At 27.6% G+C, this 13,393-nt stretch overlaps 1 protein-coding gene across 3 annotated transcripts in view; it reads right to left on the bottom strand.

Annotated features, from left to right (window-relative positions):
• Positions 1 to 5,494: 5,494 nt before the first annotated feature.
• The window catches only part of LOC101234331 (IQ motif and SEC7 domain-containing protein 1), a 74,434-nt gene continuing 66,535 nt past the window's right edge, over positions 5,495 to 13,393 (bottom strand). For 2 of the 3 annotated variants that reach the window (XM_065817557.1, XM_065817559.1), the window contains exons 14-16: positions 12,275 to 12,469; positions 9,725 to 9,792; positions 5,495 to 6,106 (exon numbers count right to left, since the gene is read on the bottom strand). In XM_065817557.1, the coding sequence (XP_065673629.1) occupies positions 5,891 to 6,106; positions 9,725 to 9,792; positions 12,275 to 12,469 (479 nt within the window). In that variant the 3' untranslated portion in view covers positions 5,495 to 5,890. Of the gene's footprint in view, positions 6,107 to 7,544; positions 7,747 to 9,724; positions 9,793 to 12,274; positions 12,470 to 13,393 lie in introns of all 3 variants that reach the window. The other variant, XM_065817558.1, reaches the window with a different exon arrangement.

Raw genomic sequence — 13,393 nt, 5'->3', positions numbered from 1 at the left:
ATATAAATGACTCGGAAGGAAGTAATTTGTAGTAACATAAATGTTTGTAGTAACAGTAAGTTTGTAAGTAGTAGGTATTTTGTAGTAACATAAATGTTTGGAATAACATAAATGTTTGTAGTAACATAAATGACTAAGAAGTAAGTATTTTGTAGTAATGACAAATCACTTTAACTTTGTTAAAAGGATTTGTCATTATTTACTTTTCAACTTGCTAAAAATAGCACAACTAATTAGACACAAAAATAGAAACTGCAAATCACTTTAACAAAGTTGGACCGTTTTAACATAACTTTTGTATGATGATTTGTTGCAATGTTGTTTAAACTTATGACATTTAGACCAGTATCTTAGAGACTAGAAATGCCATGAATAGTGATTTTGCCGAATACCGAATATTTGGCATGACTCTCCGCTTATGACTTGTCTAGATATATTTTTTGCGGACATGGTCTCACTATTTAGAGTGTTCCAGAGTGAGCTGGCTCTATATAACGTACAGCATAAACCATTCTATTTGGAGCCTTTAGGTAGAATGAGTTTTTTGCTACAACGGAGTTTATACGTAAGATTTTTTATAGTAAAAAGATTTTTCATTGTTATTGGATTTAGACAATTAATAGATTTAAAAACTTCAATCATAAGAAATCTCAAATTTCTCAGATGGATTCTTGGACTATTATCAAAATTTAATAATTCATCAAGAGACAAATCAAATCTTTTATAGACTTAAAGCTTTTTTGTAAATTCTATTTATAAGTTTGACATCTTTTTTTGAACAAAACATCCAAAGTAGAAGACAATAAGAAAAGTTAGACAAAATAAAAGCATTAAAGAGCAAAATAGATTTATCACGGGATAAAAAGTTTCTTATGCGTGAAAGAGCAAAACATTTACTGCATAAATGTGCACCCCAAACTTAAGACCTTTATCAATTGTTATACCAAGTAGTTTTACCTTATCAGAGGCAAAAACCTTTATATTACCTATTTTTAGCGATAGATTTTTTGTGTTTTTAAGCCAACTAAAAGAAATTGGAACTTATCTGGGTTAGCAACCATCGAGTTTAACTGAAACCAATTGATGATATTGGTTGCTTCTTTTTGCAAACGAAAAATAACCTTCTCAAGACTATAATCACAAGTATAATCATCAGCAAAATTACAAAGTTCCATATCTTTAATAAATAAAAATAAATCATTTATAAAGATATTGAACAAAATAGGTCCAAGGATTGACCCTCCAGGCACTCCAGATAATATATCCACCCAATTTGAGGCCCTATTTTTTTTGAGATAAATATATCCACAAAATATATTGATATAGAGATAAATATATTGAACAAAATAGGTCCAAGGATTGACCCTTGAGGCACTCCAGAAAATATATCCACCCAATTTGAGACCCTATTTATACCCTATGTTTACGGTCACAAATATAGGGTAGCAAAAGATTAAGACTTTCTTTTGAAAAACCATAGGCGTCTAATTTATCAATTAGAAATTCATGCGGGATATAGTCGTACGCTTTTGAGAGGTCTATTAATATTGATCCAACAACACCCACATTATTAATAAAACCATGCCACTTATTAAGTAACGAAAAAAGGGCATGCTGAGTACTATAACCTCTTTGAAAACCACACAAAAGTATATCAGATCTATAAATAAATATCAAGATTTGTTCATGTAAAGTAGTTTCAAAAACTTTAAAAAGGGCTGGTAAAGTACAAATTGGACGGTAACTCACTTATCAGTTGTGTCATTCTTCTTAAAACATGGTATAACATCAGCCATTTTTAGAAATGACGGGAATTTGCCATCATGGATACTATTGTTTATGCAATCTGTAAGACTGTTCCTAAAGTGAAAAATATAAGATTTTAACATAAAAGTTGGTATATCATCACTAGTGTTTTTCTTATTATTCATAGACCCTATAATTTTTGTCATATCATCAGGTGTGATTTGATGGAACTGGAAACTATGTGTACACGTACTAAATTTTTTCTTTATGTTTATTATACTGGGATGATCATATACTTTTTGATAGCTGCATCTACTGGGTCTATAGAGCAAGAAAATAAAAACGAATGTATGAAGTCTGTACTACCAGATGACACTGCAACGTTTATAAAATAGTTATTAAAAATATTAGTCAATAATGACTTGTCAGTGATGATGTTACCGTTTTCAACTAAAGTGATACGTTCGTTAGAGTTACCTGATTTATCTGAAAGGAAAGGTTTAGTTAACTTCCAGTGAGATGTATCTGAAATCGAGAAAATGTTAATTGCCCAAAATAAATTTTCTTTAGCTTACAGTTTAATTTTACTGCTTTATTTCTTTGTTTTTTGTACATTAGCGCCGAAATATCAGATTCATCACTAAGTAATTTTTTATATAATGTAGAGCGGAGCATAATTGCTTTACGTAAGACTTTAGTTATAAAAGGTTTATTATTACCTCTAAGTATTTTAGACTTAAGAGGGGCATACAAATTTAGAATTTTGCTAAATATTTCATTAAAAGTATCTATATCATAACAAGAATTTAAATTTTTATGTAGTGTTGTTGCAAATTTTTCTCTTAAAAATTTTTTAAACGATCTATTAGTTTTTTAGGTGGTAACTTACAAAACGCATTGTGTATACAAGTTGATGATGATCACTCACACCTGTACAAAAGGTATTCGAATGTTGAAAGCACAACTTTCTATTAGTGTGTATAAGATTTATACATGAAGGTTTGTTAACCAATTTAAAACAAGTTGGTTGTTTAATTAAATTAATGCATTAATAAAGTTGAAGGTATTCCTTCATTATTTTATCCGAAGATTAAAATCACCAATTAGATTATAATTTATATATGATTGTAAATAAAAGTCAAGCATTCCTTTTAGGTGATTGAAAAAATAGTCATAATTCTGATTTGGGGGTTTATAAACAGCATCACAAGCCATTTCCGCATTCTTAGTTTAATTTTAAAAGTGATAGTTTGAATGTCATTAGAAAAATCATTTTTAGTTAACCTTTTAGAAATACTTAGGTCGTTAGGAAAGTTCGTAGAACTCCCTAATTAAAAAAAAAAAGAAGAGTTTATTTAAAGTTTATTATTTTATCAAATGTTCAAAATAATGTCCATCGTTATCTATACAAAGTTGCATCCTTTCAAGCCATTTGTCAAACGTTTTTTTATACTCTTCTTTGGGTATATTTTGAAGTAGCTTCGTTATGCGAGTTTTTTGACTTTCGACGTCAGTATCGTCATCAAGATTTTTTTTTATCAAGTCGAATATCCAATAATCGGATGGAGCTAAGTCTGGTGAGTATGGTGGGTGGCGAATTATTGTAATTCCAGCTTGGTTTAGACAATTTGTGACGGTTTCAGTCACATGGGGTCGAGCGTTATCATAGAGAAATTTGAAATTTTGAGTGCCTGTTTTAGGTCTTTGCTTATTTATTTCGCATATAATAGGTTTCAAATAATTTTTTATATAACATTCGCTAGTAATGGTGTCTCCGTTTCTGAAAAGGGCTAAATTTTCGTTACATGCCTCAACTCTAATTTTGCGATTTTGATCGGTTAACTCGTGGGGTATCTAACGTGATGTTAGTTTTCTTTTTTTAAGTGCGTTGTGAATGATTTTGTTGATTGTAAAACGATTAATCAATGTCAGGGCTTCAATTATATCATGTGTTATATCATGTGTTGCATGCGGACTGTACTATATTTTGGAGCTTGGTTACCATGAACTAAAACCAACTCATCGGATATGGCTTGTGCTGAAACTCCAAGTAGAGCACGGGTTTTAATATATGCTCGATATTCAAATTTTTCCATTTAAAAATTTTTTTTTTTTAACGTATTTAATAAAATTTAAATAACTTTTTTAATAAACATTCAAAATATTTTAACAAGCACTTAAAATGTTCATAATTAAACACAGTTTAAAATGATATATAAATATTTAATTATTTCCTGTCTCATTGTATCTTTACAGATGAAGTTCTACGAACTTTCCTAACGACCTAAGAAATATATCATTGATGTACACAAGAATGCCTCCGCTGTATTGAGAAATATTTGGGCGATAGGGGGTTTTATAATGTAAGAACTGATTAGTTGGAAAGGAGTCATTTAGTTTAGTTACCAATGATAGGTCAACAATTTTATTCATAAAGGTAGTAATATCTGAAAATTTATTACGGATCGAATTTATATTTATAAACGTTAGACTGACATCTTTCGGATATTTGGCCCTTAATTTATCCAAATCAGAATTTAGACTAAGATCTTCATTAGTACTTGGTAGGTAAGTTCGGTGATCTAAAATCACATGGGAACTTCTATCAAGTAGACTTCAGATATGCAATAAAGTTTATAGCTAATCTACCAGATCTTCGTGTATTAAGGTGGAGACCATCTAACCCAAGGTGTTCCTTAGACAAATTTGAGTTATCAATAAAATATTAATTACTCAGTTTTAATTCATCTCAGTTTTAATTCATCTTTTTGATTCATCTCCACTTCACTCCACAAAAAATGTCAATGAAAACGATAAAACAATTGAGATATAGTTTTCTGGGAATGTTTTGAGGAAGTCGCTACAGAAAACACGCACGCAGATGAAGATGTCGAACAGAAAAGTTCAACAACAAACGAAATTGATTTATTCATAAAAACTGCTCGCCTAAATTGGAAAACAGACCTGTACAAGTGCTGGTCAGCTAATGCGAACCAATATCGAAGCCTAGCAGAGTTTGTTAAGATTTATTTATCCTTTTCAGTTTGTAGTGAGTATTGCGAGTGGCTATTTTTTGGAGCAGGTCTAGTTTACGAGGAAAAGCGGTGTTGTTGGCTGTCAACAAATGCCGAGAAAATTGTTTTTACTTATCATAATTTACCACTGATAGATTTCAAGTATTAAACTTGTTTTAAATAAAAATTTTGGTGCATAGTAAAATCTTATATATAAAATATATTAATAATTTGATTATTCTGTTTATTGTATTAGTTACAATAGTATATAGTAATCGAATTCTGATTGGTTTTTGCCATGATTCAGCATTCGGCCGTATAGTATGCAATATTTGGTCGAATACTGAATAACATAAAATGTTGCCGAATATACTGAATAGTTGCCGAATATTCGTGGCATCTCTATTAGAGACATTAAAAAAGAGCATTATCTGGTTAAGAATGATTATTTTTTAAGAGCTAAATAAATGTACCAAACAGTTGCTATGCGATTCCTAAAATACCTTAAAATGTTTGAGAAGATATTCACAGATGTTTCCTTACCATTTAAAAAAAAAATATTACTATGAATCAATTTCATTATCCAAAAAATAAAAAATTTCAAGTTTTAACCAAAATATTACCAGGAGGCCACCTCGAAAGTATCTTAGGTTTATAACGTTATAGCTATATTTCTTTGCAAACGATTATGATCATAGCAATAACTAAACTTGTTAAATAAAAACAACTTGAAATAAAAAAATTCTTTAAAAAACGGTTTTACCTCAACAAATACATTTTTACAATTTTAAAAACAAATTTTAAACGTATATAAAAAACTGTAGACCATACTTTAATGGCGATGTTAACGTGTAACAAAAAAAAAGAGTATGAAATCTCTTACTCGTCATAATAAAGCTTCAGTAAAATGACAAAGGGTGTTTATAAAATGACAAGGGGTGTTTATAAATGAAAAAAATCAAAAAGAGCAGGACTAGTTTAAAAATAATAATTAAAAAAAAAATAATCATGATAGTTTAAAATAATATTTCGTTATGATAACAAAAAACTTTTATCAACCAAACAAAAAATGAACTCGTTTTTTTTTTTCAACCAAATAATAATATAGTATGATAGTTTAGGTTGAAGGTTCAATGAAGGAACCATTTTGAGCCTCCTTCATCAAAATTTTCGGGTAGTTTACATTCGCGCAATTTAGGAGATCCAGGATAACGCAATACCAACGTTTTTAAATTTTTATCTTGAATGGTATTAAAAGTCGGACCGGCGGGTTTTCGAAACTTATAAGGCCAATTTCCGAAGATTGATTGTCGAGAATGATGGCTATCGCTTTCAGTTTTATAGCTCTGTAATAACAAAAAATAATATTGCAAATATATGATAAAGTACTCTAGCATTCACTAAAACTTTATATCAATAAACTTTAGCATTTAATTAAAAATATCTTTAAAATCAAATTAATTGTGTGTGTGTATGTATATATACAGGGTGCGGAAAAAGTTCCCGTACAAAAATATAAACAGCAAAAGTTCCTGTACAAGACGAGAAACAAATAACACTTTAATTTAAAACAAAATAATACTAAAAAATATTAAAAGAATACGAAGGATTGCAAAAGAATACTAAAAACACACTATATATTGAAAAAAAACATTACAGATAATTTTTTTAAATTATACTTTTGTACGGGAACTTCTTCCGTACCCTGTGTGTGTGTGTGTGTGTGTGTGTGTGTGTGTGTGTGTGTGTGTGTGTGTGTGTGTGTGTGTGTGTGTGTGTATATATTACATTTTAATTTTTTAAAATACGACTAGTCATTTGAGCATATAAATGAAAAAGGCGTGTAATCAAAAAACAAACAATTCTTATAGTAAATAAAAAAAAGAGAGGATTAAGGTATTGAAAAGTTTTACTGTTACAATAATAATGAATTATTCTGTTTTATACCAAAAAAATTCTATTTAAAAATATTGGAAATTTAAAAAGGACTGTTACTCGTAACAATTCATTTTTAAAACTACTTCACAGTTAATTAAGTATTCAATTATTTTTGATATTTGTACCTATTGATATTCTGTTATATTTAAACCCACAACAAATTATGGTATTAAAAAATTCATGCATATAAATTTAGTTTTATAAAGTCCAAATCTAATTTTTGCAAGAAAATACTTGTACATATTTTAGCCTATATTAAGTTTACAACATAATCCTGTAAATATACATCACTTGTTTATTTTTGTAAATATATCCCTTGCTTATTTTCAATTCAAGAGAAAGGGTTGTAGAACTCTTGCCTAAACATCTAACACAAAATATGTTTTGAAAAACTTTTTATGATTTAAATTGCTTAAATACAAGTTTGAATTGCATCAATATAAATTTGATTTGTTCAAACACATAATATATCGCATTATATCGCAGTTATCGATATATCGTATTATATCGCAGTTATCGATATATCGCATAATATCGCAGTTATCGATACATCGCATCATATCGCAGTTATCGCATATTATACTGCATAAACAAACGTTTTTTTTGTGTAAATATACGTTTGTATTACGTAATTTTTGTGTTGTGTTAAATACATGTTTGATAAAGGGACATGTAAACACACGTCCCTTTATCAATTTTCTTGATTCCCCTTCCCTTCTATGTGTATTCCGGATTCATATAATCTGGCCTATGATCAACCAGGTCAGTCATCTGACCAGTGATCTGCATAACTCATATAAATTTGTATTATATAATTAGTGGTTAGTTGAATCAACTAGAGCTTACTCGTCGTCTTGGTGAATGAAGACAAGACTGGCATACTGCGTCTATGTTCTTTAGGCTGCTTGTCCAAGGTACGACGAGGTAATGTAGAGGACATACTATCGCCATTAGATGAAGCAACTGCCTCTTTAATTACATCCAAAAATCCCGGTTTAAGACGTTTGGTTGTTGGACTGAAGGAAGACTCTTGAGCGATGTCTTGATTCTGCAGAATACGCACCAAGTAATCATAATCAATTTATTATTACTTTATCTAATAAAACTTTTTAAATATGTGTTATTGAAAAAAAATAATAAGATTTAAATTATATTTAAAAAAACCAATAACAACAAACTTTTATTATTTTCACAAGAAAACTGAGAAAAATATTTTAATGAGTAAGGTGAGAAAACCATGACCACAATACAAAAAAAGGGTTCTAGTTAGTAGATGCCTTGAGCATTAGTAATGAGAAAAAATATTAGTGAGGAAAATTGTTAGTATGTAGATACGAAAGTGTTAGCGAGAAATAAAGAAGCGTTATCTAAGAAACTACTAAAAATATAAATAATTTAAAAATTAAATAAAAAAAACAAAAAAAAAAAAGAATATTAGGTTTAATTAGGCCAAACCACTCACTGAGCAATATAAAGTTGATAACTTTTTAGTTGCTAGAAATTTAAAAATTAAAGTAAGCAAAATATATCAGCATCGTGTCGATCTAAACATGCTGTATTGAACACAAATAGAGTTTATAAGTGTTTGCAGAAAAATTTATTGCCTAATGTTCTGGTTTAAGCAAAACATTAGGCAATAAATTTAATTACAAAATTGATTGTAATTAAACTTAAACACAAAACTTTTAAATAATTTTTATGAACTTCAGTTGCAAAATCGCTTTTAAATATTAAAAAAACAAACAACTAATACTGAAAATAATTCAAAAAATAAGTTAATTTTGGTTATAAAAAATAATTTAAAAAACAAGTTAACTTTGGTTATAAAAAATGTACATTTTCAGTAGTTTAGACGCATCAAGTTTTTTTCTTCAAATTGAAATACTGTTTTAAGTATTTTGTCCACCTTTAACTAGAAAACAAGCACAAAATCTTCTTGGCACAGAATTAACCTGTTATTTCTACCATGTTTCCTTTACCATATTTTTCTTGATGAACATTTATTAAAACTAGTTGGATGGTGTGCAAGCCAAGTGAACTAACCCGTTTAAAGTAAATTATTTTTTTTATGAATAACTTTGTGGAAAATAAACAAATTACAAAAATAAAATGGAGTAGATAAAATGGAGTAGATAAAATAAAATACTTTTGATAATTAAAAATATTTCATTTTAGTTAACTTTTGTGTGTTAGTCCACACTATTCAGTTATAAGTTGTTTTGATATTTACTATGAAACTACATGTATGGCTTAACTATTAGATATTTTTTGTAGCAATGTAATCTATTTTTTACATTTTTCTTTAGCCAAACAAATTATGGGCAATATCAAATTAATATATTCTTGAGACTGTCATTAATTGGTCCTTAATTGTACTGATACATTTTTCTGAAACCATAACTAGTCCTGCAATTTTTTTTAAAAAGAAGCAACAATCTTTTTCTTGTTTTCTCAAAACAGCTTTTTTCAGAACTTTAAAAAAAAATGATTATTTGAATTCTTTGAATTAATTTGAACAAATGAATAATTAAAAAATTAGAATAAAAAACCAATAAATTTTTTAGGTCCTAATAATGTTAAAAAAGAAGTTTGTAAAAAATAATACAGAATTGCTAAAAATTAAATTATTCCAAATAATAAAAAAAATATTTAAAAAAATGTGCGCCTAAACTTTTGAAAACATCAGCTAGAAAATTATTCATAAAACTGTATTGTTTTTATTGATTCAAACAAATTATTTATATCAGCAGGAAAACTTATTAATAAAAACCTTATCTTTAAAAAAAATCAAACAAAAATAATTTAGGTAAGTTTACTACAATTAAGTGTTCAAATTTAAAATTGTTTTTAAAGTGCATCTGAAACGTTTTAAAGTTGCATTAATAAATATTTATAAACTTGAAAACAATTTAAAGTTTAAAAAAGTCGAGATGGCCATTTTAATAAATTTAATCAAATAAAAAGTTAAACACTTTGACCCAGTTTTCTATTATACACATACAGTTTAAAACAATCAAAATGCTTACAGAACTTGTAACAATTGAGGCTGCACTATTGGCTCTTACTATATTTCCTTTGTGTATGTCATTCTTACCTAAACAAAAATAAACAGCTCAATTATTGACAATTTAACAAATTTAAAAATTGATTGTTAAACGTTTTGTAGATTTTAAATTAAATTTTATTAAAATCTAATCTAAAATCAACAAAAAAAAAATTTAAAATTTAAATATATATATACAAAAAAATATTTAATATATATATATATATATATATATATATATATATATATATATATATATATATATATATATATATATATATATAACACACACACACACACATACAGTCGTGTGACAATTTATTATGGCCACCTATGATTTTTGATCATTTTGACGTTTAATCTTATTTTTTTCATATGAAGAGTAAAAATTCACTATTGAAAGTTAATCTGTTGTTTAAAATAAAGTTTTAACTCATAAAATCAGTGCTTTTTTTTTTGCTACTGTCACTTTTGACAGCCATTTTGTATTATGTCATCTTAATTATAATCTTTTTGCTGTACACTTGTTAAGTTTTATTACCAGAGTTTTGAATTCGCTTATTAGGTTATCGTCAAAATATTTATTTAAATCAGTAAAAATATTGTTTCTTGAGTATTTCTTTTTATTTTAGAGTAAAAATAATTGTATCCGATTTGATATTTTTAAAGTTATGAGTACCATAAAATAAGATATCACATTTCAGTACTGCAGTACTGAAATGTGATATCTTATTTTAGTTATGGGGAAAAAAAAAGGACTTGTTACCACAAAAAATTGCTGAAATCAGGGCACTTTTAATAAATACTAATCTTTCTCAACAAGAAATTTCCAGAAAATGTGGTATTTCGCGAGTTTCTGTACAAAATATACACAAAAAAATGGCTAATATGGAGAACTTGATACCAAAGAGGGTTGGTAAATGTGGAAAGAAGAGAATCCTAACACCAAGCGGGAAGAGAATACTTACCAAGATTGTTCTAGAAAATAGACAGGTCACCAACAATAAAATAACTAATAAGCTGGACCAATCTGGAGTCAAAATGTCAAAGAGAACAGTTCAACGTCACCTACACGATTTTGGTTACATTTCACGACATCAAGCTAAGAACTTAAACTGACGCCAAAAATAATGCAAAAAAGGCTGGAGTGGGCAAAAAAGTGTAGAGAAATTTAACAGAAAATGATTGGAAATTGGTAAAATTAATTTAGATGTATTTAAAATATCCAACTTCTTACATCAAACTTTAAATATTCACTTAACAATCCTTGTATAGTATTTTGAGGTATGCTTTAGCAACGAGAGTACTTTCCAAGCTTTAACAAAAAAGACTCAATATGTAAAAAGAAAAAAAGGGAAAAATACTTATTGGACTGCATCATTCAAACTGTTAAACACCCAACCTCTGTGATGATCTGGTCAGTGATACGTGGAAGGGGAATGGGAAGGCTCTATATTGTAGAGGGAATAGTGAATCAGTTACAATATAAAAAAGTCCTGGAACAAAGATTGTTGCCACAATTAGGAGAATGGTTTAGTCCAGGTGAAAAAAAAACCTTTATGCAGGACAAGGCACCATGTCACACGGCTAAATCAGTTAAAAAATACTATCAGAACAAAATATTCTATTACTTGATTGGCCAGGAAACTCTCCTGATCCTAAATCCTATTGAGCTTAATTTGAAAAAATTAAAGTTTTTTTTTTTTTTACGAACTTAATAATTTCTGCTCTGTCATTTAAAAATATTGTTACATAATACAAGGCACTATCATATACATTAAAAATTTACATTAAAAATATTGAGCATTCTTTTAGAATAACACAATTTACATTTTTTATATTTAATATCCATGGTTCCACACTTGTGTAGTTTGAGCAAGTTTCTATAATGTCATTTTCCTATTTAAGTATGAAAGTTTGGATGAGTTAAAGCAGCATTTTACAACTCAATGCATATCCTGGCAATAACCTGTTTTGTAGATCAGGACAGAGTATTTTAATTTTCCATTACCTGGAAGATTCCAACATCTTTGTGTACTTAGCTTTGCATAAACCATCATTGATGACATCATACTTAAATAGTATCTGCAGAGGCTTCAATACACACATCTAATGAGGGTTTAGCCAGGTACTATAAATGATATTTATAATGGAAAAAAAAAATTAGTTTACTTTATTATTCTTAATATTTATCTCATTTTTTCTGAAAAAACTGGAGTTGATTCAGCATTTGAAAATTTAAAGTGTGCAAAATGTATTAGGACAGTGCTGCCCTAAATCTGCATATATGTGAATGCTTTTTTTTATTTCTTAATTTGAAAATGTAGAAATAATTCCTTGTTTTGAAGTATCAACCATAAAAAACTAAAATAAAAAGTAAAAAGCCCACAAATTCTATTAAAAATTATGCTAATTTATCTCATCTTAACAATATTAGTATCATATATATTGTTTATATTGTCTTAAAACAATAAAACAATAACAACAAAAATACCATCAATATTAACTAAAAAATTCTGGTTTTTATACATACCACTAGAAGCATTAATGTCACTCATAGAAGAAAACACACCAGAATTAATAGTAGATTTCCCAATTAAGTGCAAATCATTCAAGCTGTTTGTCTCTATGCTTTTTTTTATTTGTACACTCTGGTCAAGCATCAGAGATTTTGTGCGATCTTCTTTTCGCATGTTGTGCCAAGTCAACTGTTTCGATTTACTAAGAGCTATGGATAAAAAAAAAATTATTTTAGATAAAACACTGTTATATATAACACACACAAACTAAGACCAATTTCAAAACTATTATTTGGTATCTAATATATAAATTATCATAATTAGTGTTAAATAATTATATAGATCTGTAACCATGGTAATAGTTTTAACTAAAGTAAGGTTTTAATATTTAATTGCAATATATTTGCAACATAAATAAAGAATAAACATAAATAATATTAAAAAAAGGCAATACTCCTTATACTTACAATAACTTCTATTTTATAACTTTTCAACGCAACATATTAAGCAAACTTTATATTTCATAACTTTTCAACAAAGCATATTTTGCAATTCTTATATTTAATAACTCAGCAAGTCTTATATCTAAGTTTCAATTTAATTTTACTTCAACTATCTTAGTATCATTACTATAATACAGTGATATTTCTAACCTCAATCATACTAAAACTCAAATTCAAAAGCTTGAATCCCTAGAGAGTAGACCATATAGCACCATTAAGAGATGCAAACTTAATAGAAAAGAAAAATCCTTTTAATGAAAAAAAAAAAAAAAAAAAAAAAAAATTCATAAACACTTAACTGGGAGTACTAGGATCAACTTTCAAAACTAATTTTTTCAAGTTTTCTCAGGCAGCACACACAAAAAAAAAGTACTGATTTCAAATTAAATAAGATCATATTTAAATGCTTTTATATAATTATAAATAATGGTAATTAATAATTATAAAATAATCATTTAAATGGGTTTTACTACTTAAAAACAAAAGTTTTTAATAAACTGCTTAAAATTTTTTGAGTTAACATTTAACAAAAAAAACACTTTTATTTTCAAAATTTATAACATTTTAGTTTGATTTTATTAAACCATCATCAACACCAGCAAACACCAGCATCATCAACTGAGCATTGAC

The sequence above is a fragment of the Hydra vulgaris genome, chromosome 14, assembly GCF_038396675.1.
Source record: "Hydra vulgaris chromosome 14, alternate assembly HydraT2T_AEP".
Classification (NCBI taxonomy): domain Eukaryota; kingdom Metazoa; phylum Cnidaria; class Hydrozoa; order Anthoathecata; family Hydridae; genus Hydra; species Hydra vulgaris.
This window is presented reverse-complemented; position numbering and strand designations above follow the sequence as displayed.